The sequence below is a fragment of the Anolis sagrei genome, chromosome 9 (assembly GCF_037176765.1).
Source record: "Anolis sagrei isolate rAnoSag1 chromosome 9, rAnoSag1.mat, whole genome shotgun sequence".
NCBI classification, from domain to species: Eukaryota; Metazoa; Chordata; class Lepidosauria; order Squamata; family Dactyloidae; genus Anolis; species Anolis sagrei.
In genome coordinates, this window is record NC_090029.1 from 5,368,763 (window position 1) to 5,396,304 (window position 27,542).

At 44.8% G+C, this 27,542-nt stretch overlaps 1 protein-coding gene across 1 annotated transcript in view; it reads left to right on the top strand.

Moving 5' to 3' along the window:
* The first annotated feature begins 15,841 nt into the window (after nt 1–15,841).
* The window catches only part of TRPM1 (transient receptor potential cation channel subfamily M member 1), a 188,486-nt gene continuing 176,785 nt past the window's right edge, over nt 15,842–27,542 (top strand). Inside the window, exons 1-2 of the mRNA XM_060755791.2 lie at nt 15,842–15,946; nt 18,369–18,577. Coding sequence (XP_060611774.2) covers nt 18,542–18,577 — 36 coding nt within the window. The 5' untranslated portion in view covers nt 15,842–15,946; nt 18,369–18,541. The remainder of the gene's footprint in view (nt 15,947–18,368; nt 18,578–27,542) is intronic.

Genomic DNA, 27,542 nt, shown 5'->3' on the forward strand with positions numbered 1-27,542 from the left:
TCAATGTAAACTAATGGGAAATGATCAAATACATGAAGACTAACATTTCTGCAGTAAATCCACTGTTTTTGATACTTTGATATCCATGGAAACTAATGGGAATTGACCAAATACACGAAGACGGACATCTCTGCAGTATATCCACTGTTTTTGATACTGTTCGTGATTTCCATGTAAACTAATGGGAAATGATGAAATACATGAAGACGGACATTTCTGCATTAAATCCACTGCTTTTGAAACAGTTTCTGATTTCAATGTAAACTAATGGGAAATGATCAAATACATGAAGACTGACACCTATGCAGTAACAACTGTTTTTGATACTGTTTGTGATTTCAATGTAAACTAATGGGAAATGATCAAATACATGAAGATGGACATTTCTGCAGTAAATCCACTGTTTTCGATACTGTTTGTGATTTCTATGTAAACTAATGGGAAATGATCAAATACATGAAGACTGACATTTCTGCAGTAAATCCACTGTTTTTGATACTCTTCGTGATTTCCATGTAAGCTAATGGGAAATGATGAAATACATGAAGACTGACATTTCTGCAGTAAATCCACTGTTTTTGATACTGTTTGTGATTTCAATGTAAACTAATGGGAAATGATCAAATACATGAAGATGGACATTTCTGCAGTAAATCCACTGTTTTTGATACAGTTTGTGATTTCAATGTAAACTAATGGGAAATGATCAAATACATGAAGACTGACATTTCTGCAGTAAATCCACTGTTTTTGATACTGTTTGTGATTTCAATGTAAACTAATGGGAAATGATCAAATACATGAAGACTAACATCTCTGCAGTAAATCCACTGTTTTGGAAGCTGTTTATGATTTCAATGTAAACTAATGGGAAATGATCAAATACATGAAGACTGACATCTCTGCAGTAAATCCACTGTTTTTGAAGCTGTGATTTCAATGTAAACTAATGGGAAATGATGAAATACATGAAGACGGACATTTCTGCAGTAAATCCACTGTTTTTGAAGCTGTTTGTGATTTCAATATAAACTAATGGGAAACGATGAAATACATGAAGACTGACATCTATGCAGTAACCACTGTTTTTGATACAGTTTGTCATTTCAATTTAAACTAATGGGAAATGATCAAACACATGAAGACTGACATCTCTGCAGTAAATCCACTGTTTTTGATACTGTTCATGATTTCAATGTAAACTAATGGGAAATGATCAAATACATGAAGACTAACATTTCTGCAGTAAATCCACTGTTTTTGAAACTGTGATTTCTATGTAAACTAATGGGAAATGATCAAATACATGAAGACTGACATTTCTGCAGTAAATCCACTGTTTTTGATACTGTTTTGATTTCAGTGTAAACTAATGGGAAATGATCAAACACATGAAGTCTGACATCTCTGCAGTAAATCCACTGTTTTTGATACTGTTTGTGATTTCAATGTAAACTAATGGGAAATTATCAAATACATGAAGACTGACATCTCTGCAGTAACTCCACTGTTTTTGATACTTTGTTTGATATCAATGTAAACTAATGGGAATTGACCAAATACATGAAGACTGACATCTCTGCAGTAAATCCACTGTTTTTGATACTGTTTGTGATTTCAATGTAAACTATTGGGAAATGATCAAATACATATGAACTGTGCTGAGGTGAGAAATGTGATGTGATGTGTGTTGAAGACAACATAAAGGACCAGAAGTTCCAGGAATGATCTTAGGAGTAACAATGTTGTAACTTGCCTCAAGCCACGATTAGCAGCGGATAAGAAATGAAATTATTATTATTAGATTAGGCTCTGGCTAAAGGATTCTTGGAGGTGTTGTCCACAAAGATAGCTTTCCAAACTTTGGTTCAGCTATGCTGTTCCAATAAGGAGGGATGTGAAGCCTTTCCACCAAAATCTGTTTTGTGGGTCCCACCAGACAGTTGCAGTTTTTTTTTTGTTAAAAACAGGCTTCCAAGCTCTTTGAAGCCTCCAGGCTTTGCAAAGGCAAAACATGCATGTCGAGGCAATGCTGGGAAAGGAGCATTGAGAAAAAGGGGAAGAGGCGCACAGCATTGCCCTTTTAAGAAGCCAGTGTTTCCTTCTGCTGCGGCTGTCCTCAGGTGACCCTGCTGGGGAAGGGCTGCTCCTAGACCAGCTATTAATACTCTCAGTGCTGGAAAACCCAGACTTAGCCAACTCTTCCTTGGCTGCACAAAATCGTTTGTGGAGGAACGCATGAATTTCACATATTTCTATGTTTTACCCCCTGAAAGAATGTCTCTCTAGCAGTTTCCACTGTGTCCAACCTTCCCTCACTCTTTCTCTCCTTCCTTCCTTCCTTCCTTCCTTCCTTCCTTCCTTCCTTCCTTCCTTCCTTCCTTCTTTTCTTCCTTCCTTCTTTTCCTTCCTCCTTTCCTCCCCTCTTTTTCTTCCCCTTGTACATTCCCTTCTTCTTCCTTCCTTCTCTACCTGTTTCTTTCCTCCCTTCCTTTGGTTCCATCTTTCCTTGTCTCTTTCCTTCCCTCCCTATATCTCTCTTTTGTTCCTTCTCTCCTTCCTTTGCTCTGTCTTTCCTTCTCTCATTTGTTATTTCCTTCTCGCCTTCCTTCCTTCTCTACCTTTCTTTCTTTCCTTCATTCTCTCCTTCCCTCCTTCTTTCCCTCTTTCTCTCCTTCATTCCCTCTTTTCCTTCCCCTTTATTTTATTTATTTATTTATTTAGCAGTTTTGTATACCAGTCTTCTCACCTCCATTCGAGGGACTCAGGCCGGTTTCCAACATCAATATTTCAGACAGTCATTAAAACATCATATACTAAATCACACTAAAACATTAAAATAGCAAAATATAGTCATATGATTACAATGGTCAGTTGTAATCAAAAATCATTATTCGTCATCATCCATCCATATCTCAGGATCATGGCTCATTTGTCGAATGCCAATCCCCAAAGCCAAGTTTGGGGATTTCCTGAACATTAAGATAGAAGGGGCAGTTCTGATCTCCAGTGGAAGGGAGTTCCAGAGTCGAGGGGCCACCACCGAGAAGGCCCTGTCTCTCGTCCCCACCAGCCACGCCTGTGAGGCCGGTGGGATCGAGAGCAGGGCCCCTCCAGACAATCTTAGCAATCTTGATGGTTCATAGGGGAGGATACGTTCAGACAAGTAAATTGGGCCGGAGTCGTTTAGGGCTTTATAGGTTAAGACCAGCACTTTGAATTGTGCTCAGAAGCTGACTGGCAGCCAGTAGAGCTGGCGCAACAGAGGAGTAGTATGCTCCCCGTACCCCGCTCATGTTAGTAGTCTGGCTGCCGCACATTGGACTAACTGAAGCTTCCGGGCAGTCTTCAGAGGCAACCCCATGTAGAGAGCGTTGCAGTAACCTAAACGGGATGTAACCAAAGTGTGGACCACCGTGGCCAAGTCAGACTTCCCAAGGTACGGGCGCAGCTGGCTCACAAGTTTTAATTGTGCAAAAGCTCCCCTGACCACCGCTGAAACCTGGGGCTCCAGGCTCAGTGATGAGTCCAGGATCACTCCCAGGCTGCGAACCTGCGCCTTCAGGGGGAGTGTAACCCCGTCCAGCACAGGCTATAACCCTATGCCCTATTCGGCCTTTCGACTGACCAGGAGTACCTCTGTCTTGTCTGGACTAAGTTTCAATCTGTTGTCCCTTATCCAGTCCGTTACAGCGGCTAAGCACTGGTTCAGGACTTGAACAGACTCCTTAGTAGTAGATGGGAAGGAGTAACAGAGTTGGACATCATCCGCATACAGATGACACGGCACCCCGAAACTCCGGATGATCTCTCCCAACTGCTTCATGTAAATGTTAAATAACATTCCCCTTGCACTTTTCCTTTTTCTTTCTTCCTTCTCTACCTGATTCTTTCTTCCCTTTCTTTGCTCTTTGTTTCTATCTTTCCTTCCCTCTTTCCTTCCTTCCCTCCCTCTTTTCCCCTTTTGTTCCTTCTCTCCTTCCTTCGCTCTCTTTCCTTCCTTCTATTATTTTTTATTTCCTTCTCTCCTTCCTTCCTTCTCTACCTTTCTTTCTTTCCTTCATTCTCTCATTCCCTCCTTCTTTCCCTCTTTCTCTCCTTCCTTCCCTCCCTCCCTCCTTCCTTCCCTCTTTTTCTTTGCCTTGCACTTTCCCTTCTTCTTTCTTCCTTCTCTATTTGATTCTTTCCTCCCTTCCTTTGCTCTTTGGTTCCATCTTTCCTTGTCTTTTTTCTTCCCTCCCTCTTTCTCTCCTTTCTTCCCTCTTTCCTTCCCTCCCTCCTTCCTTCCCTCTTTTTCTTTGCCCTGTACTTTCCCTTCTTCTTTCTTCCTTCTCTATCTGATTCTTTCCTCCCTTCCTTTGCTCTTTGGTTCCATCTTTCCCTGTCTCTTTCCTTCCCTCCCTCTTTCTCTCCTTCCTTTATTCCCTCTTTCCCTCCCTCCTTCCTTCCCTCTTTTTCTTCCCCTTGTACTTTCCCTTCTTCTTTCTTCCTTCTCTATCTGATTCTTTCCTCCCTTCCTTTGCTCTTTGGTCCCATCTTTCCTTGTCTCTTTCCCTCCCTCCCTCTTTCCCTCTTTAGTTCCTTCTCTCCTTCCCTCGCTCTCTCTTTCCTTCCTTCTTTCATTTTTTATTTCCTTCTCGCCTTCCTTCCTTCTCTACCTTTTTTCTTTCTTTCCTTCCCTCCTTCTTTCCCTCTTTCTATCCTTCCTTCCTTCTTTCCCTCCCTCCGTCCTTCCTTCCCTCTTTTTCTTCCCCTTGTACTTTCCCTTCTTCTTTCTTCCTTCTCTATCTGATTCTTTCCTCCCTTCCTTTGCTCTTTGGTTCCATCTTTCCTTGTCTCTTTTCTTCCCTCCCTCTTTCTCTCTTTCGTTCTCCCTCTCCTTCCTTCACTCTCTCTTTCCTTCCTTCTCTCATTTTTTATTTCCTTCTCTCCTTCCTTCTCTACCTTTCTTTCTTTCCTTCATTCTCTCCCCTCCTTTCCCTCTTTCTCACCTTCCTTCCCTCTTTCCCTCCCTCCTTCCTTCCTTCCCTCTTTTTCTTCCCCTTGTACTTTCCCTTCTTCTTTCTTCCTTCTCTATCTGATTCTTTCCTCCTTTCCTTTGCTCTTTGGTTCCATCTTTCCTTATCTCTTTTATTCCTTCCCTCTTTCTCTCTTTCGTTCCTCCTCTCTTTCCTTCGCTCTCTCTTTCCTTCCTTCTCTCATTTGTTATTTCCTTCTCACCTTCCTTCCTTCTCTACCATTCTTTCTTTCCTTAATTCTCTCCTTCCCTCCTTCTTTCCTTCTTTCTCTCCTTCCTTTCTTCCCCCTTTCTGAGTATATGTGTGTTGTGTGTGTATATATGCATATATGTGTGTATATATTGTGTATATATATGTGGTTATATATGTATATATTTGTGCATATATATGTGGTTTTGTGCATGTGTTGTAATGTATTTTTTGTAATGTAATGTATTTTTTGTTTGTTTTTTTTTTAGTTCAAAACCAAGGAATTCATAGTTTGGCCAAGGAGTAAGAGCAATATTTTTATTTCTTTTTGTTTAATCAGCGATGTACTTAAGGAAACCCCTCTGCCTCCCAGAAGGGCTTTCCTTTGCATCCGCTCATCTTCCCTTCTGTCCTCTTGTGACATTCTTCCTTTCCAGCTGATCACAATGGAGTCAGTTGCCACTGTTTTTTGCATTACGAGGGCAGAAACAATCTCCTAAGTGCAACAAGGCCCCGGTTTTGTGTGCCTTTGTAAGCCCATTGCTGCCCTTTGCTCCTGGCAGGTTGCAATTCCTGCTGCCGACTGCTTTATGAACCTCTTGAGACCCGAGAGTGCCGTGTTCTTCTGCCAACGTGTCCACCCACAAATTCATTTTGCATTCGGAACAAGGGCTTTCTGTCAAGGATCCTGCAAACAAGGAGGTCCCTCCATAACAAAGCCTTTATCATCCTTAGGGAAAAGGAGGGCAGCTGAGAAGAAAAGCCCCAGAGGACCCCAGGTTGCCATCAAGATGTCAGAGGCACCACAAATGGAATCTATAGTTCAGCAAAGGTGTTTACCGTGGTTGGCATCTGTATTTCAAGTGTGGCTTTGTAAGCCGGAGGTATGGATCTGTGTTCTGTAGGAATACATTCACAATTATGGCACTATTGCCATGATTGATGAGCTTTCTGGTTCTGGGGTGCATCTACATATCAGAATTAATGCAGTTTGGCACCACTTGAACTGCCTTGTCTCAATGCTATGGGGTCCCGGGAGTTGTAGTTTCGTACTCTTTAGCAGAGAAGGCTGAACAACCCCCCGGAGTTTCGGGGTGTGGTGTCACCGGTACGCAGATGACGTCCAACTCTGTCACTCCTTCCCACCTGCTACTAAGGAGGCTGCCCAGGTCCTGAACTGGTGCTTGGCCACTGTGAAGGTCTGGATGAGGGCGAACAAATTGAAATTGAATCCAGACAAGACAAAGGTACTCCTGGTCAGTCATAAGGCCGAACAGGGCATAGGGTTACAGCCTGTGTTGGATGGGGTCACATTCCCCCTGAAGACGCAGATTCGCAGCTTGGGTGTGGTCCTGGACTAATCAGGTTTTGGCGGTGACCAGAGGAGCATTTGCACAGTTAAAACTTGTGTGCCAGCTGCTCCCGTACCTTGGGAAGTCTGACTTGGCCACAGTAGTCCACGCTCTCGTTACATCCCATATAGACTACTGCAACGCTCTCTACGTGGGGCTGCCTTTGAAGACTGTTTGGAAGCTTCAATAGGTCCAACGGACAGCAGTTAACAGGAGTGGAACTCAGGGAGTGCACAATTCCTCTGTTGTGCCAGCTCCACTGCTTGCTAGTTTGCTACCAGGCACAATTCAAAGTGCTGGCTTTAGCCTTTAAAGGCCTAAATGGTTCTGGCCCAGTTTACCTGTCTGAACGCATCTCTCCCTATGAACCATCTAGGTGTTTAAGATCATGTGGAGAGGCCCTGCTCTTGGTCCCACCTTCGCAGATCCGATTGGCGGGAACGAGAGACATGGCCTTCCCAGTGGTGGCTCCCCGGCTATGGAACGCCCTCCCTAGGGACATTAGATCAGCCCCCTACCTCCTGACATTTTGAAAGAGAGTTAAGACCTGGCTGTTCAAGCAGGCATTTGCAGACGCAGTATAACTGATTAATTGAGACTCACGGAACGACAGGACGATTTGATGGAAAATTATTTTAATGATGAGAACTGTATTTTATTATTGTTTATTGTTATTTTTTATATGGTTTATACTATATGTAATTGTTTTTGACTGTATTTTATCTTGTGGGGCATTGATTGCCAAATGTAACGCGCCTCGAGTCGCCTCCGGGCTGAGAGGGGTGGTATACAAGTAACGTAAATAAATAAATAAATAATAGCCTTGAGCCATGGCAAGTAAAGTGGTGTCAAAGTGACATTAATTCTACAGTGTAGACCACACTTATTGGCTGTAGCGTAAGATCTTTTGCCTTTCCTGCCCAAGTGTGTTGATGTATCCTTGAACTACAACTCCCAGTATTCCATAGCATTGAGCCATAGCCATTCAAGTAGTCTCAAAACTGCATTCATTCTACAACATAGGGGTACCCTGTGGGAAATGTTCTCGTGTTATTTATTGTCAAAGGCTATCAAGGGGTGTTGTGTGATTTGCAGGCTGTATGGCCATGTTCCAGTAGCATTTTTTCCTGACTTTCGTCTGCATCTATGGCTGGCATCTTCAGATGTTCTGTTTGTAGTGAAGCAAGTGGAGTGTTTGTACACACACTCACTCACTTGTGCAATGTCCAGGGTGAAAGAAAGAATCATTTTCTGTTTAAATCAGTATTTCTTGGCGATTTTCCAAAATGGCAACCTCCACTTGCTGGATGGTGTGTTGATCAATAACAGAGTGGAGTCGCCCTGGAATTGGAGCTGTTTGCACCAAAGTCCGGCCACATTGGAATGGATGATGTTCTTGACTGATGGGGAATCCTCACCATCAACCTTTTTAAGCCTAAACCCTAACTCTTGAAATGAAGCTGTGCCACTGAAATCCCCTGACCTGCCTTTCCTGTGTGTGTGTGTGTGTCTTCTCCGCGCCCGCATTTCCTGGTGCTGCTTGCCACCTGCCTCTGTTCAGCAGCAGAGAGGAGGCAAACTGGCGTGACTCACACCCGTGGCAAAACACCGGCCGCACCCAACCCAGGAGGAACAAAGATCTCCATCGACGCAGCACCTGTTGTACAGTCAGGCCGGGTGTGTTTGTTTTAGGGTTTCCAGCTTTGAATACAAATAGGGAAAGTAGGTCACCACCCACTCCACTTTGGATTTGAATGAAAGGAAAATGTTGGCTTTGGTGCCCAGCCCCACATCCAGAAAAGAATGGGTTGTGCAGCCTCTTTCTTTCCAGAGGGGAGAACGGCCTTTCGTCCCTTTATGGAGTCGACCCATTGTTGCTTTTGTTTAATGTTCCTGCTTGGCAGAGGGAGGAGACCGCGCAGAGCTGGAATGAAAACAATGCAAGCAAAAGTAGTTACTTGGATACGTATATCCCCCTGTTTTGAGGAATCAACAATAATTTTATTGATTAGCCCTTAGGCCAAGGACCCACAAACTTTTTACGCAGAGGGCCAGGTCACAGTCCTTCAAACTGTTGGAGGGCCAGATTATCATTTGAAAAAATCATGAATGAATTCCTATGCACACCACACATATCTTATTTGTAATGCAAAAAAAAAAAACCCACTTAAAAGCAATACAATAATTAAAATGAAGTACAATTTTAACAAATATAAACTCATTAGTATTTCAATGGGAAGTGTGGGCCTGCTTTTGGCTGATGAGATGGGCCATAGTTTGAAGACCCCTGCCTTATAACAACACCAAACCAAACGACAAGGCTTGATAAGACTTGATTGCACTCTATGTAGTAAGTTAAAACAAGACACATAACATAAAATAACAATACATACATACAATAAATAAATAATAAATATGATAAAACTGAGTATATCTATCTATCTTCTATACACATAACAAAAGTGAAAAATGTGTATGTGTGCATGTGGCAGAGGTGTCTGTCCACTTACATAGACATCCTCTGGCCACCACAAACACGCTATAGTTCCAAGTGCTGAGAAGCCTCCAAAGGCCCCACTGATGCTGCAGATTAGAGCGGGCGCCATGAACATGTAGCCCAAATGCTGCCAATGTCTTCCCTCAAACACTGCGGCCCACTACCCAAGAAATGCTTTCATTCGGGGAGAATTTCGTCCTAGATTTTATGTGTTTCCTTCATCAAAGGTAGGCATCCCAGGGTTTGTTGTGTGGAATTTGCATGACCCCGCCCACTGCCTCTCCCTTAACCCTCTCCTACCCTTTTCTATGGCTCACAGCAAACTCAGAGGACTGGAGGGGTTTGGGAGACTGAGGCCAACTGTAAATACTGACAGGATTTGGGGGTGACTGTCCTTAGCATATGGGAATTGTAGTTCACCCTTATCCAGAGAGCACTGAACCCATCCGACGACAGATCTAGAACACTTGGCACACAAACTCAACATGGCCAACTGTGCATACAGGCCTAGTTTGGGGAAGATTGACCCACGATTCTGTGAATTGTAGTTCACCCACATCATTATGTATTTTCTAAAGGGAGCATTCATAAATAACGAAATCACATTCTGACTTTTTCTTAATAAATAGTGTTACTAATTAACTAAATGATACTATCTAACAACCCCCAAACAAACAATGCCTTTTTCAAATAACCCGGGCACTGCCGGTTACCCAAGCTAGTCTATATAAATAAAAATGTAATGTTCGTTTGTGCGATTAACATAACTCAAAAACCACTGGACCAATTGACACCAAATTTGGACAGAATACGCCTGACAACCCAAGGAGTGACCATCACTAAAAAAATGGATTTTGTCATTTGGGAGTTGTAGTTGCTGGGATTTATAGTCAACCTACAATCAAAGAGCATTCTGAACTCCACTAATGATGGAATTGAACCAAACTTGGCACACAGAACTCCCATGACCAACAGTAAACACTGTAAAAGGAGTCCCTGGTGATGCAGTTTGTTAAACCACTGAGCTGTTGAACTTGCTGATCGAAAGATCAGCGGTTCGAATCAGGGGAGTGGAGTGAGCTCCCGCTGTTAGCCCCAGCTTCTGCCAACCTAGCAGTTCGAAAACATGCCAATGTGAGTAGATCAACAGATACTGCTTCAGCAGGGAAGTAACGATGCTCCATGCTGGCCACATGACCTAGGAGGTGTCTATGGACAACGCCAGTTTTTCGGCTTAGAAATGGAGATGAGCACCAACCCCCAGAGTCAGACACGACTAGACTAAATCTTTACCTTTACTTTTAATGTAAATGTAATGATCAGTAGAGTAAAATCATAAATGTAATAATAAAAATAATGAATAGATTAAAATAATAAATGTAATAAAATATTAATAGAATAAAGTAATGTAAAAATAATAATTATAATAAATAGTAGAATTAGTAGAATCATAGAATCAAAGAGTTGGAAGAGACCTCATGGGCCATCCAGTCCAACCCCATTCTGCCAAGAAACAGGAATATTGCATTCAAATCACCCCTGACAGATGGCCATCCTGCCTCTGTTTAAAAGCTTCCAAAGAAGGAGCCTCCACCACACTCCGGGGCAGAGAGTTCCACTGCTGAACGGCTCTCACAGTCAGGAAGTTCTTCCTAATGTTCAGATGGAATCTCCTCTCTTGTAGTTTGAAGCCATTGTTCCGCGTCCTAGTCTCCAAGGAAGCAGAAAACAAGCTTGCTCCCTCCTCCCTGTGGCTTCCTCTCACATTCAATATTATAATAATATTAGTACATTCAAAATTGGAAATGGCTTTATGACCTGTGATTCTGTGATCTGTTCTATGTGGTTATGTAATTTTAATTAATATCATAGAATCATAGAATCAAAGAGTTGGAAGAGACCTCATGGGCCATCCAGTCCAACCCCATTCTGCCAAGAAGCAGGAATATTGCATTCAAATCACCCCTGACAAATGGCCATCCAGCCTCTGTTTAAAAGCTTCCAAAGAAGGAGCCTCCACCACACTCCGGGGCAGAGAGTTCCACTGCTGAACGGCTCTCACAGTCAGGAAGTTCTTCCTAATGTTCAGATGGAATCTCCTCTCTTGTAGTTTGAAGCCATTGTTCCGCGTCCTAGTCTCCAAGGAAGCAGAAAACAAGCTTGCTCCCTCCTCCCTGTGGCTTCCTCTCACATATTTATACATTTATTTATTTGCTATACTTGTATACCGCTGTTTCTCAGCCTAGCCGGCGACTCAACGCGGTTTACAACAACTTATAACAAAAAACAGTATACAATTTAAAAAGCATAAAAACATAATCCACAATACATATATCAATAAACAATCCAATACATCTCTTGACTAAAAACGTGATCCAGTTTCGTCATCCAAATTGCCAGTCCTTCAATCATTACACTTATTGCACTGGGTTAACCGAACGCCTGCTCGAACATGCAGGTTTTTAGTCTTTTCCGGAATACCATCAATGAGGGGGCTGATCTTACCTCCATGGGAAGGGCGTTCCAAAGCCGCGGGGCCACCACAGAAAAGGCCCTGTCTCTCGTCCCCGCCAGCCGCACCTGTGAAGCAGGTGGGATAGAGAGCAGGGCCCCCTCAGAAGATCTTATCTCCTCTCAGCCTTCTCTTCTTCAGGCTAAACATGCCCAGTTCCCTAAGCCGCTCCTCATAGGGCTTGTTCTCCAGACCCTTGATCATTTTAGTCGCCCTCCTCTGGACACATTCCAGCTTGTCAATATCTCTCTTGAATTGTGGTGCCCAGAATTGGACACAATATTCCAGGTAAAGTGGTCTAACCAAAGCAGAATAGAGGGGTAGCATTACTTCCTTAGATCTAGACACTAGGCTCCTATTGATGCAGGATGCTCCTATTGATGCAGGGATTAATTGTTATGTAATGGATTTTATATTGCTGTTTTATATTGTTTTGATACTGTTGGCATTGAATAGTTGCCTGTGTTAGCCGCCCTGAGTCCCCCCTTGGGGGTGAGAAAGGCGGGGTAGAAATGGTCTAAATAAATAATAAATAAATACATTTTATTGATTAGTCATATCACAATTTCAGGATTCCCCCAGGCAGGAAGCAGCCAAGCTTTGAAGCTGCAAGGCTATTCCATGCTAATCAAGGTGGCCAATTGCAACATTCACACCTGCCTCAAGCAGGTTCTTTCTCCTATCCTGGACATCATTCCACAGATATATAAACCCCACTTGCCTAGGTTGTTGTGAGTTTTCCAGGCTGTATGGCCATGTTCAATAAGCATTCTCTCCTGACGTTTCTCTCACATCTATGGCAGGCATCCTCAGAGATTTTGAGATCTGTTGGAAACTAAGCAAGTGGGTTGTATTGTTGAGGCTCTTATGGCCGGAATCACTGTGTTACTGTGAGTTTTCTGGGCTGCCTGGCCATGTTCCAGAAGCATTCTCTCCTGATGTTTCACCCAAATGCACGGCAGGCATCCTCAGAGGTTGTGAGGACTGTTGAAAACCAGGCAAGTAGGATGTAATGTCGAAGGCTTTCACGGCCGGAATCACTGGGTTGTTGTGAGATTTCCAGGCTGTATGGCAATAAGAAGCCAGATCTTGAAACTGCTAGGCCATTCAATGCTAATCAAGGTGGCCAACTGCAACATTCACACCTACCTCCAACAGACAACAGTTCTTTCTCCCATCCTGGACATCCACAGTTATATAAACCGCACTTGCCTAGTTTCCAACAGACCTCACAACTTGTGAGGATGCCTGGAGCAGATGTGGGCAAATCATCAGGAGAGAATGCTCCTGGAACATGGCCAGACAGCCTGAGAAACTCACCGCAACCAAGTAAAAGTAGTTACTTGGATACGTGTATCTCCTTTTGTTTGGTCAATGAGGGCGTATGCACTGTGGAGTTAAAGCAGTTTTACAGCACTTTCACTCCAATGGGAATGTGGGAACTGTTGTTTTACAAGATCCTTAGCCCTCTCGGCCCAAAACTGCTGGTCCTCCATAGGACTCATAGTCAAGGTAGTTTCCCCTAAGGTTGAGGTGGAATCTCTCTTCTTGCCATAGTTTCATGTCCCGGTCTCAGGAGCAGCAGGAAAACTAGTTTGCTCCATCTTCTGCATAATTTCCCATCAGATACTGGAAGATGGCTATCACGTCACCTCACCGGTTCCTCCTTGCACCCTGACCTGTTCTCATACTTGCTCTCCGGAGATGACTTTCACTCCTCTTTTGCTTAGGCAGGTGAGGAAGTCACCAAGCACCCATGACTTTACCATGGCAGGGTTATCAGGGATGCAGGGAAATGCCTTTCACAATACAGGCCATCTCAGTAAACTGGGAACATGTTTGGAAACACATCAGGCACAGCGTGATCCCATGGCTTGCTTGCTCCACCAGCCGACGAGAAACGGAATGGCAGGTTGAGATGCCACTGGAATCACAGGAGGAAAAAACACTTCAAAGTTGCTATAGTATTTTGGTGTTATAGAATATAATAATAATAATAATAATAATAATAATAATAATAATAATAATACTTACTTCCTTAGGCGATCCCTCATTTTCTGAGGATGATTGTCTTCCAGTGTTCTTGTGGGTCCATATGTAGCTGTGGAGCCCTATTCTTGCTCTGCATCTTCTTCCGCAGTGAGGGCATTGGTTTCCAGGTGGAAGGCGGTCCCGGTCGGGGTTGGCTTGACGCACCTTCCTCTTGGCACACTTCTCCCTTTCGCCCTCCATTCATGCCTCTTCAAATTCTGCAGCACTGCTGGTCACAGCTGACCTCCAGCTGGAGCGGTCAAGGGCCAGGGCTTCCCAGTTCTCAGTGTCTATGCCAGAGTTTTTAAGGTTGGCTTTGAGCCCATCTTTCAATCTCTTTTCCTGTCCTCCAACATTCCGTTTTCCGTTCTTGAGTTCGGAGTAGAGCAACTGCTTTGCAAGATGCTGGTTGGGCAACGTGGCCGGTCCAGCAGAGTTGATGGTGGAGGACCATCTCTTCAATGCTGGTGGACTTTGCTTCTTCCAGCACGCTGACGTTTGTCCGCCTGTCTTCCCAAGAGATTTGCAAGATTTTCCGGAGGCAGCGCTGATGGAATCGTTCCAGGAGTTGCATGTGACTTCTGTAGACAGTCCACGTCTCACAGGCATATAGCAGGGTTGGGAGGACAATAGCTCTATAAACAAGCACCTTGGTATCCCTACAGATGTCCTGGTCCTCAAACATTCTCTGCTTCATTCAGAAAAATGCTGCGCTTGCAGAGCTCAGGCAGTGTTGTATTTCAGTGTCATTGTTGACTTTGGTGGAGAGGTGGCTGCCAAGGTAGCGGAAATAATCAACATTTTCTAATGTGACACCATTAAGCTATATCACTGGCATTGGAGAGGGGTTGGCTGGTGTCTGCTGGAACAGCACCTTGGTTTTTTCAATGTTCAATGACAGGCCGAGCTTCTTGTTTGTAGATCTGCTTGTAGATCTGCTTCTGAATGCGCTGTTGCTCAGATGATTCATTGGAACTTGTGCTGATAGACCAGAGTTTCTCAACCTGGGGGTCGGGACCTCTGGGGGGGTCGCAAGAGGATGTCAGAGGGGTCACCAAAGACCATCAGAAAGCATAGTATTTTCTGTTGGTCACCTGGGTTCTGTGTGGGAAGTTTGCCCCAATTCTATTGTTGGTGGGGTTCAGAATGCTCTTTGATTGTAGGTGAACTATAAATCCCAGCAACCACAACTCCCAAATGTCAAGATCTATTTTCCCCAAACTCTGCCAATGTTCACATTTGGGCATATTGAGTATTCGTTCATAGTTTGGTTCAGATCCATCATTGTTTGAGTCCACAGTGCTCTCTGGATGTAGGGGAACTACAACTCCAAAACTCAAGGTCAATGCCCACCATACCCCTCCAGTATTTTTTTTTTGTTGGCCATGGGATTTCTGTGTGCCAAGATTGGTTCAGTTCAATTATTGGTGGAGTTCAGAATGCTCTTTGATTGTAAATGAACTAAAAATCCCAGTAACTACAACTCTCAAATGACAAAACCAATCCCTCTCCCCCAACCCCACCAGTATTCAAATTTGGGCATATTGGGTATTTGTGCCAAATTTGGTCCTGTGAATGAAAATACATCCTGCATACCAGACAGTTACATTACCATTCATAACAGTAGCAAAATTACAGTTATGAAGTAACAATGAAAATAATGTTAGGGTTGGGAGTCACCACAACATGAGGAATTGTATTAAGGGGTCATGGCATTATGAGGGTTGAGAACCACTGTGATAGACTTTCAGTCATGGCCACTACAGTGGATTCTACAATTTGCTGATAGACGTGCAGTCATGACAACTATGGTGGATTCTATAGTTTACTGATAGTCTTTCAGTCATGGCCACTACAGTGGATTCTGTAATTTACTAATATACTTGCAGTCATGACCACTACAGTGGATTCTATAATTTGCCCATAAATTTGACTTCTCTGTATACTAACTGTGGCAATTCCAGCTCCTCACTGCGATGCCGAAAATATATAAGGGCAAGAAATGGCAGAAGAAATGGAGCAGGGAACTGGAGTGTTGTTTTAATGACAGAGAAAGCGGAGAAGGCAAAACAGCTTGATCTTTTGAGCTTTGGGTGCTCTTTCGCAGCCACCTTTGCTTTAGCATCGCTGCGAATCTCCTTCTGCCTATTAGCGTTCGAAGTGGCCCTCCGTGGCAAAGGAGGCTTAAGCAAGGGAATTAAGCATTAGCATTTCCCTAATACCTGCCTCGCTGCATCTTGGACCCAAGGCTAAAATGCGTCGGGAGGACAGTTCGGTGGCGTTGCTTCCTGCGTATGTGGAGCCAGGGCCTTCCTGAAGAAACGCAGCAGCCCATATGCCTGAGAAGGTAGGAACCGACATCTAGGAGTTTTGGAGACTGCAAAGGTTCTGGCCATGACTTTGGTCCGTTGCTGTGTTTTGCTTTTCTGCCTACACACTTTGTTTTCAGTCCCCACTAAAGGAGAACAAGTCAGTGGGATTTATGGACCCTTCAATGGGTCTATTCTAGGTAGCACCAGTAATTGAATTTCACCCATAGCCATTGCTATGAAGCCATTGCACATTATGCTCTGCATGCACGCATGAGTCATCATGGCCTGTGACTTCTTTCTGTGGAGTAATTTTAGTAGGCCTTCGGTGGATGTTAAAAGGATATATCTTTATGTCCTTTTGAGCATGTCACTTCTGAATTATCGCAGTCATAGAGCGGAGATGGGCATTAAGTCAAATGTGTGTGTTGCTTGATATGGCGCTGACAATTCAGTTTGTAAAAAAACTGAAATGTCTGGGTTGTTGTAGGTTTTTTCGGGCTATATGGCCATGTTCTAGAAGCATTCTCTCCTGACGTTTTGCCTGCATCTATGGCAAGCATCCTCAGAGGTAGTGAGGTCTACCTCTGAAGATGCTTGCCATAGATGCAGGTGAAACGTCAGGAGAGAATGCCTCTAGAATATGGCCATATAGCCTGAAAAAACCCACAACAACCCAGTGATTCTGGCCATGAAAGCCTTCAAGAATACAATTAAAATGTCCTTGGGTTGCTGTGAATGTTCCGGGCTGTCCGGCTGTATTCCAGAAGCATTCTCTCCTGACATTTCACCCACATCTATGGCAGGCATCCTCAGAGGTTATGAGGATGCCTGCCAAAGCTGTTGGTGAAACGTCAGGAGAGAATGCTTCTGGAACATGGCTAGACATCCCGGAAAACTCACAACAACCCAATGATTCCAGCCATGAAAGCCTTCGACAATGCAATTAAAATGTCCTTGGGTTGCTGTGAGTGTTCCGGGCTGTCCGGCTGTATTCCAGAAGCATTCTCTCCTCTCAGTGTCCTTTGGTTTTGGAGTTGTAGTTCACCTACATCCAGAGATCACTGTGGACTCAAACAATGATGGATCTGGACCAAATTTGGCACGAATACTCAATATGCCCAAATGTGAACACTGGTGGAGTTTGGGGAAAATAGACCTTGACATTTGGGAGTTGTAGTTGCTGAGATTTATAATTCACCTACAATCAAAGAGCATTCTGAACCCCACCAATGATAGAATTGGGCCAAACATCCCACACAGAACCCCCATGACAAGAGAAAATACTGTTTTCTGATGGTCTTTGGCAACCCCTCTGACATCCCCTCGCGACCCCCACAGGGTTCCCGACCCCCAGGTTGAGAAACCCTAACTCTATTCCTTGCTGGATTCTGTGTTCAGAAATATATGTGCCGATTTTCCAGTCCGGTCCAAGTGGGACATCCTCCCAATTAAGTATTTACAGGACGTGAGGCTTTGAAATGATCTAAAGATGATACTGTGCATGTGGATTCCCCTTCTTTGAGATACTCCAGAGATAGAGCGTGAGTTGCCACCAAAATATCTCACCCGCTCCAATTCTGGATGGAGTTAATATTTTGGGAATCTGTGGATTTTTGCACACACAACCCAAATTTTGCACATTTTTCTTTTCGTTTGGCTGTCATTGGACAGCGTGGACATTTGTAGCACCTGTTCTCAATTCTCCATCATGGTTTACACCAGGCATGGGCACACTTCAGCCCTCCCTCCAGGTGTTTTGGACTTCAACTCCCACAATTCCTGGTCTCAGGCCCCTTCCTTTCCCCCTTTAGTCGCTTAAGCTGAGTGCTGGGCCAATAACCAACGTTAGGCTCTGTTGCCTATGTGGGGTGCAAAGAAGCTTCCTCTACAGCAGGCATGGGCACACTTCAGCCCTCTCTCCAGGTGTTTTGGACTTCAACTCCCACAATTCCTGGCCTCAGGCATCTTCTTTTTAAGCTGAGTGATGGGCCCATAACCAATGTTAGGCTCTGTTGCCTGTGCGGAGTGCAAAGAAGCTTCCTCTACAGCAGGCATGGGCACACTTCAGCCCTCCCTCTTGGTGTTTTGGACTTCAACACCCACAATTCCTGGCCTCAGGCCCCTTCCACTGAGAATTCACTCTCTGGAGCAGGCATGGGCAATAGCCTTAGGCCCCTTCCTTTACTTAAGTGACTGAAGGGGAAAAGGAAAGGGCCTGAGGTCAGAAATTGTGAGAGTCGAAATCCAAAACATCTGGAGATGTAAAGCTTGTCCATGTCAGGTTTACACTTTCAAGTGCAGGAACTTATAGGATAGGACTGTTGTAACGAACCACCTTGGAGCCTTCTGATGTCTATGAGCATCTTACTGGAGAGTGAAGCAACCATGTTGGGAGATATCTTCCCACCCACTCTTCCTTCCCAAGCAGGTTTCTCATTTTCTGCCTCTCTCCCGCAGCCCTACCAAGAGCATCCTTTTTGGAATGGCCGAGGCCAAGTCGAGTCCCTCGACCGAGAACCGGGGGACGTTATGCCAGGTGAATGTCATGCTGATCAGGACCACAAGCAGGTAGAGCGTTTGGGAGGAGAAGCCGGCGACTCACCTGAGAGCCCAGAGGAGTCACAGGAGAGATGTTTGCTGCCATCAGGGGAGATGCCAGGAGACAGGTAAGGAAGCCTGGATTGGTTGTTCCTGAGCCTGAGAACCCATGTGGGGCTATCTATGACTTTGGAGGCCAATATTCAGCCGTAAAAAACACCCTATATGAGTTGCATACTGTAAAGAACCCTTACCTTTAGCAGTTAGAATGTGGGCCTAGCGAAGACCTGGCGGCTATCTTAGGATAGGGAAACAGGGAGACGCCATCTTAGGTCAGGTTTTCTTAGAGGGGATGTGTCCTAGTTCAGTAAGCAAAGAGTAGATGGACAGGATTGGTTAGGAATAGGGAGCGGAGCCTAATATTCAAATAGAGGAAAAAGTGTACTTTTTGAATTTGGGGCTTGAGTTTTGTCAGTTGGGATTTGCCAGTTAGGAGTTAGGTAGTCGGTTGGTGTTCACAGTTGGATAGTGCTAGATAGGAGAATGGAATTAATCTTTGGTAGTATTCAAGGGCTAGAGGAATTAGCCAGAATTACTGACAGTGGGAACAGGACCATGCTTATGGTCTGTTTCTGTTATTCTCGAGGAAGGCTAGGCCAAGATTGGCTAGATTCCAGAAAGTGGGAATCTGGTTTGGAATTATCATAAGAGATTAGTTTCCTGAGATAATCTCCTGTTTGTTAATTCTAGATTTGAACTCAGTACCCATCTAAGAATTGTACATCAAACGTAACCAAAAGCCTTTGTGACATTAACTTACAGAAACCATTACGAATTTGTACCAGAAAAGTTTAAGCCTGTTAAATAAACGTTTTATTATAGTTAACACTTTACAACAGCCTGTGTGTGAACGTCATTTGTATTTAAATCCTCTGAAGAAAATAAACACTATCATAACACAGAAGGGTGTTACTAAGTATCCTCTCCACACCTATAATTCAGCCTGAATATTAAACCATAAGGTGGCAGTGTACCCAATTGAAGAAGCCTTTTAAAAACCTCTCAGTTCAAACGTCATTCAAATATATCTATACACAGTTATATCTTTACCTGTTTTATCAATTTCCTTCTGTGATCCTTAGTGTGAAGTTCCTTATAGCTGGTAGCTTGAGAGATTCACTATTTCAGAATTCCCTGTTCCTTCTACCTGCTAAAAGAAGCTCCTTGGTGTGAGACATGGTTATACATACCAGTTCCATTGGCCCAGCTTCCTTCGAAGCCTCTGGAGAAAGGCATGTTGGCATCTTGTTGGGTATTTATGACAGCATAAACTGACTTAAACGTAGAGGTTTCCCCTTGACATTAAGTCTAGTCGTGTCCAACTCTGGGGGTTGGTGCTCATCTCCATTTCTAAACCGAAGAGCCGGCGCTGTCCGTAGACACCTCCAAGGTCATGTGGTCAGCATGACTGCATGGAGCGCCATTACCTTCCCACCAGAGTGGTACCTATTGATCTACTAACACTTGCATGTTTTCAAACTGCTAGGTTGGCAGAAGCTGGGGCTAACATCAGGAGCTCACCCTGCTCCCCACAGACCTTTCGGTCAGCAAGTTCAGCAGCTCCACAGTTTAATCCACTGTGCCACTGGGGGCTCCATAAACTGACTTAGGAGCATGTCAAAGTGAATTGTAATGATGCACAGTGTCCATATTTTCAATAGAGGAGTAAATCTGTAGCTTTGTCACTGGGACCATTGCACAATTGAAGCCAGCAGTGTGCTTATTGTGCAATGGATTCCATTACAGAAAGGACTTAATATCAAGGGGAAACCTTTACCTTTTTCCCTACTTGTCTCTCCTTACAGGACTTCACAAGATATGTCATTATTATTATTATTATTATTATTACTATTACTATTATTATTATTTGAAACACAACAAGATGGGTCCACAGCAGACACTCTGCTGGCTGTTGTATTGGATCACACATCGGGCACTTCCCAAGTATCTAGGACTGTGTGATGTATCGGTGAATAATGCGTGCAGATCCCAGTAAGGTGGCTTTCTGCAACTAGCAGATGGTAATCTTGCCAGCGGTGATTGTCTTTAAGTGCAGGCCAAGGTCTTTAGACACTGCACCCAGTGCACCAATCACCACTCTGACCACCTTTACTGGTTTGTGCCAGAGTCTTGCAGTTCACTATTATTATTATTATTATTATTATTATTATTATTATTTGAAACACAACAAGATGGGTCCACAGCAGACACTCTGCTGGCTACTATATTGGATCACACATCAGACACATCCCAAGTGTCTAGGACTGTGTGATGTATTGGCGAATAATGCGTGCAGATCCCAGTAAGGTGGCCTTTTGCAGCTGGCAGATGGTAATCTTGTCCACGCCGATTCTCTTTAAGTGCAGGCCAAGGTCTTTAGGCACTGCACCCAGTGTGCTGATCACCACTGGGACCACCTTGACTGGCTTGTGCCACAGTCTTTGTAGTTCGATCTTTAAATTCTTATATCGTGTCAGCTTTTCCAGTTTTTTCTCTTCAATCCTGCTGTCGCCTGGGATGGCAACATTGACAATCCATACTTTGTTTTTTAAACAAAGGTCAGGAGTATTGTGCTCCAAAACTCTGTCAGTCTGAATCCGGAAGTCCCAGAGTATCTTGACGTGTTCATTTTCTGTAACTTTTCCAGCTTGTGATCCCACCAGTTCTTTGTTGCAGGCAGATGGTGTTTGTGGCACAAGTTCTAATGAATAATCTGAGCAATTATTTACTTACTTACTTATTTATTTATTTATTTATTAATTATTATTATTGGTAGTGGTAGAAGTAGTAGTAAAGATAAAGGTAAAGGTTTCCCCTTGACATTAAGTCTAGTCGTGTCCGACTGTGGGGTGGTGCTCATCTCCATTTCTAAGCCAAAGAGCCAGCGTTATCTGTAGACATCTTCAAGGTCATGTGGCCATGACTGCATGGAGAGCCACTACCTTCCTACCGAAGCGGTACCTATTCATCTACTCACATTTGCATGTTTTCCAACTGATAGTTTGGCAGAAGCTGGAGCTAACAGCAGGAGCTCACCCCGCTCCCCGGATTTGAACCGCTGACCTTTCGGTCAACAAGTTCAGCAGCTCAGCGGTTTAACCCACCACAACACTGGGGGCCACAGTAATGGTAATAGTAGTAGTAATATAGTAGTAGTAATATCCCACTTTTCTCTCTATGAATCCCATTACAGAAAAGGCATCATAGAGCAACCTTATTGCACAAGAGATTGCTGAGAGAGAGATTGGTGGTGGTGGTGGTGCTGTTATTCTTGTTCTTGTTTCCTAAATGTTGTTGTTCCTTTCTTAAATGAGACCTGTGTATCATGACAATTCATAACAAGAGTTGCATGTGGTCTCAGGGATGTAGTTCCGTAATTGTTGCACGACATAGCCTCTACAAGAAGTAGTTTGATTAATGTTATTTATTTATTAGGTCTTTATCAGTTTATTGCACTTGTATGCTCCCTTTCTACCAGAGTGGGGCCCAAGGTGGCTTTCAAAACAGGAAATGCACTGGGTTGTCGCTGTGGAGTCTTTTCTGGACTAAACCTTCTTGGATCCTTCCATCTACCTGAAAGAAGGATGATTTGTAGCCATGAAGTCGAACTAGACTTTAGGGGGGTCAATTCCAAGGAGAGATGACCCTTAGTTCCCCCCCAAAGAGGGAACGCTACCTTGGCAAGCCTTCAGGGAAGCCTGATTCCAGCAATTTTATTGATATTAATAATTGAAATGAGACTCTTGCCAAGGCGAAGAAGTGGCACCGAGGTTTATTAGTGATTCAGCTGAAGCGGATGCAATTGCAGTGATCATTCACATGCAAGCATATCAATACATTGATCAGAAGCATATTTATAGCAAAATACAGGTTTGAAAGTTTCAAAACTCTCTCCCTCTTCGGCTCCTTAGCAAATCAGGGAGAGGGAGGCAGGACGGAAGAGGGACGATGTGTCCGGAGAGGATGATGACATTCCACTGTCCTGTGCCCGAGGGGTCAGCCAGCCAAGGAAACCAGTTTTTTTTGTTCTTGTGATGGATCAGTGATTTAGGGATAACCATTTGATTCAGGTTTTCCCTTCCAGGATCAGATAAGATGTGTTGGTTTTGATGGGCTTTTGGATGAAACAAACAGAGCCGGGCAAGAAGACCCCTGGGGCCAGTCTCGCCCCTTTGTGATTAAATTAAAATGTGACCAGAGAAATTCCCTGTTTACCAGGCCAACTCAGAAAAATAAACAAAGAATTTCCAGTTGTTATTGTCCATGCAAATGTCTGTGATAAGGTTGGTTTTGAGGGAACAACAGCCCCCTTGGGCACTGAGTGGTTTTTCCTGGTCGCCTTTTTTGGCGCAAAGGGCAAGGGTAAAGGGGGCAAAAGATATTTCATAGCAAGATACATACATTCAAATCATAAGCATTTCATAGCAACAAAATCCCATCTTTGTCCCACATCCCAAGTATATTTAATAAGAGGATTAATTTTCATGAAGAAGCCTGAAGTCCAATGTTTTAAAAGGTCTTTGAGGAAAGTTCATGAGGGAGATAGTATGTACTGAAGTCCAAGACATGCAGGCAGAGAGTCCATGATCATTGGGAAGGCTGGCAGATGAAACCCCAACTGATTCACACTTTGGTCCTTGGGAAACTACAACTCTCACGAAGGGCAGAAGTCCCAAGATCCAGCCGTTTCCCAAAAGCCTTGTGTGGTCCTTGTTGTTGTCAGTGCCTTGGCAATGTGACCAAGACTTAACCCCTATTGTGCAGTCTGGTACCTTTGTCCTTTGCAGAACTATAAGTCACAATACCTTGTTTGGGGGGGGGCATGCTCGACGTCAGCCACTCCTGGAATCCTGACATAGTTTGCCTGGATCCACCCACTATCTCTTTCGCTGTTGGCAAGTTTCACATCCGCCCTTCTCTTCTCTTCTCTTCTCTTCCCTTCTCTTCCCTTCTCTTCCCGTCTCCTTTCCCTTCCCTTCTCCCTTCCTTTCCCTTCTCCCTTCCCTTCTCTTCCCGTCTCCCTTTTCCTTCCCCCTTCCCCCTTCCCTTCTCCCTTCCCTTCCCCCTTCCCTTTCCTTCTTCCTTCCCTTCTCCTTCCCTTCCCTTCTCTCTTCCCTTCCCTTCTCCTTTCCCTTCCTTTCTCCCTTCCCTTCTTTCTTCCTTTCCCGTCTCCCTTCTCTTCCCTTCTCTCTTCCCTTCCCTTCTCCCTTCCCTTCTTCCTTCCCTTCCCTTCTCCCCTTCCCTTTCCTTTTCTCTTCCCTTCCCTTCTTCCTTCCATTCCCTTCTTCTTCCCTCCCCTTCCCCCTTCCCTTCTCTTCTCCCTTCCCTTCCCTTCTCCCTTCCCTTCCCCTCCCTTCCCTTCTCCCTTCCCTTCCCCTCCCTTCCCTTCTCCCTTCCCTTCCCCCTTCCTTTTCCTTCTTCCTTCCCTTCTCCCTTCCCTTCCCTTCTCTCTTCCCTTCCCTTCTCCTTTCCCTTCCTTTCTCCCTTTCCTCCTTTCTTCCTTTTCCGTCTCCCTTCTCTTCCCTTCTCTCTTCCCTTCTTCCTTCCCTCCCCTTCCCCCTTCCCTTCTCTTCTCCCTTCCCTTTTCCCCTCCTTTCCTTTCCCTTCCCTTCCCTTCTCCCTTCCCTTCTCCCTTCCCTTAACCCCTTCCCTTCACCCCTTCCCTTTCCTTCTCTCTTCCCTTCCCTTCTTCCTTCCATTCCCTTCTTCCTTCCCTCCCCTTCCCCCTTCCCCCTTCCCTTCTCTTCTCCCTTCCCTTCTCCCTTCCCCTCCCTTCCCTTCCCTTCCCTTCCCTTCCCTTCTCTCTTCCCTTCTCCCTTTCTTTTTCCTTCTCCCTTCCCTTCTCTTCCCGTCTCCCTTCCTTTTCCTTCCCGCTTCCCCCTTCCCTTCTCCCTTCCCTTCCCCCTTCCCTTTCCTTCTTCCTTCCCTTCTCCCTTCCCTTCTCTTCTCTCTTCCATTCCCTTCTTCCTTCCCTCCCCTTCCCCCTTCCCTTCCCTTCCCCTCTCCCTTCCCTTCCCTTCTCCCTTCCCTTCCCCTCCCTTCCCTTCCCTTCCCTTCCCTTTTCCCTTTCCTTCCCTTCCCCCTTCCCTTTCCTTCTTCCTTCCCTTCCCCTCCCTTCCCTTCGCTTCTCCCTTCCCTTCCCCTCCCTTCCCTTCCCTTCCCTTCCCTTCTCCCTTCCCTTCCCTTCCCTTCCCTTCTCCCTTCCCTTCTCCCTTCCCTTCTCCCCTTCCCTTTCCTTCTCTCTTCCCTTCCCTTCTTCCTTCCATTCCCTTCTTCCTTCCCTCACCTTCCCCCTTCCCTTCTCTTCTCCCTTCCCTTCTCCCTTCCCTTCCCTTCCCCTCCCTTCCCTTCCCTTCCCTTCCCTTCTCCCTTCCCTTCTCCCCTTCCCTTTCCTTCTCTCTTCCCTTCCCTTCTTCCTTCCAATCCCTTCTTCCTTCCCTCCCCTTCCCCCTTCCCTTCTCTTCTCCCTTCCCTTCTCCCTTCCCTTCCCTTCCCCTCCCTTCCCTTCCCTTCCCTTCCCTTCCCTTCTCCCTTCCCTTCTCCCTTCCCTTCACCCCTTCCCTTTCCTTCTCTCTTCCCTTCCCTTCTTCCTTCCATTCCCTTCTTCCTTCCCTCCCCTTCCCCCTTCCCTTCTCTTCTCCCTTCCCTTCTCCCTTCCCTTCCCTTCCCTTCCCCTCCCTTCCCTTCCCTTCCCTTCCCTTCCCTTCCCTTCCCTTCCCTTCCCTTCCCTTCCCTTCCCTTCCCTTCCCTTCCCTTCCCTTCCCTTCCCCTCCCCTCCCCTCCCCTCCCCTCCCCTCCCTTCCCTTCCCTTCCCTTCCCTTCCCTTCCCTTCTCTCTTCCCTTCTCCCTTTCTTTTTCCTTCTCCCTTCCCTTCTCTTCCCGTCTCCCTTCCATTTCCTTCCCGCTTCCCCCTTCCCTTCTCCCTTCCCTTCCCCCTTCCCTTTCCTTCTTCCTTCCCTTCTCCCTTCCCTTCTCTTCTCTCTTCCCTTCCCTTCTCCTTTCCCTTCCTTTCTCCCCTTCTTTCTTCCCTTCCTGTCTCCCTTCTCTTCCCTTCTCTCTTCCCTTCCCTTCTCCCTTCTCCCTTCACCCTTCCCTTTCCTTCTCCCTTCCCTTCCCTTCTTCCTTCCATTCCCTTCTTCCTTCCTTCCTTCCTTCCCTCCCCTTCCCCCTTCCCTCTCTTCTCCCTTCCTTTCCCTTCCTTTCCTTTCCAGTAGTTCTTTGTCCTGAAGGTGGGGCAGGCAAAGCCAAGCCAGAAGCCAGTGAGCAAGCAAGCGAGTGAGTGTTGCTGAATGTCTGGGGAAAGATTACTTTGCTGTGGCCAGCGAACAATGAAGCCCAGTCCAATCCATGTCACGGGCTAATCCTGGCGTGATCCTATTATCACAAGGTCAGGCGGGGTTTGGATCACTTTTGTAGAATCGCTTGGCTTTTCTGTCTCCCTCTTTCTCTCTCTCACTCCAGTTGGTGGATGTAGTTGTTCAAAGGCTTTGTTTGCCTGAGTATATGGACAACATCTAGGGATTGTTCTAAAGCTGGTGTAAGCAAACTTCAGCCCTCCAGGTGTTTTGGACTTTAGCTCCCACAATTCCTAACAGCCGGTTACGAAGCAAATTAATTTGACAGGTCACATAACAGTCTCACCCCCATTATTTGGGAGGCAAGATTGGACTTTTTGTGTTCCCCACATAAGAGTTGCAGAGCCATTTGGGTCTGCTTCCTTCCTGGCTTCCTTTTTTCCTTCCAATTAAAAGTTACATTTGAAGGTCTAATGCAGGCATGAGCAAACTTTTACCTACCAGGTGTTTTGGTCTTCAGCTCTCACAATTCCTAACAGCCAGCCACGAAGCAAAGTAACTTGACAGGTTAACTATATTTCATCGCATAATAGCCGCACGTCCATGTTTTAGGTGGCAAGATTGGTATTTTTGTGTTCCTTGCATAAGAGTCACAGAATCATTTGGGACTGGTTTCCTCCTTCCTTCCTTCCTTCCTTCCTACCTACCTACCAATGTAAAGTTAAATTTGAAGGTGTGATGCAGGCATCAGCGAACTTTTACTCTCCAGATGTTTAGGACTTCAACTCCCACAATTCCTAGCAGCCAGTTATGAAGCAAGTTAACTTGACAGGTTAACTGTATTTCATCACATAACAGTCGCACCCCCATTTTTTGAGTAGCAAGATTGGACTTTTTGTGTTCCTCACAAAAGAGTTGCAGAGCCATTTGGGTCTGCTTCCTTCCTTGCTTCCTTCTTTCCTTCCAATTAAAAGTTAAATTTGAAGGTCTAATGCAGATGTGAGCAAACTTTTACCTTCCAGGTATTTTGGACTTCAGCTCCCACAATTCCTAACAGCTAGCCACAAAGTAAGTTAACTTGACAGGTTAACTGTATTTCATCGCATAATAGTCACCTCCCTATTTTTGGGTGACAAGATTGGTATTTTTGTGTTTATTTATTTATTTACAGCATTTATATGCTGCCCTTCTCACCCCGAAGGGGACTCAGAGTGGCTTACAATATATATTTTCATACAATATATTATATTATTAGCATAGTACAATATCAGTATATATTACTATATTGTACTATACCATTATATTGTAATATTATTAGTAATAAATGTGTTCCTTGCACAACAGTTGCAGAGCCGTTTGGGACTGCTTCCTTTCTTGCTTGCTTTCTTCTCCCTTCCTTCCTTCCTTCCTTCCTTCCAATTTAAAGTTACATTTGAAAATCTGATACAGGTGTGAGCAAACTCCAGGTGTTTTGGACTTCAGCTCCCACAATTCCTAACAGCCAGCCATGAAGCAAGTTAACTGCATTTCATCACATAATAGTTGTACCTCCATTTTTTGGTTGGCAAGATTGGGATTTTTGTGTTCCTTGCATAAGAGCACAGAGTTGTTTGAGACTGCTTCCTTCCTTCCTTCCAATATAAAGTTAAATTTGTAGGTCTGATGCAGAAATGAGCAAACTTTTACCCTCTAGGTGCTTTGGACTTCAACTCCCACAATTCCTAGCAGCTGGTTATGA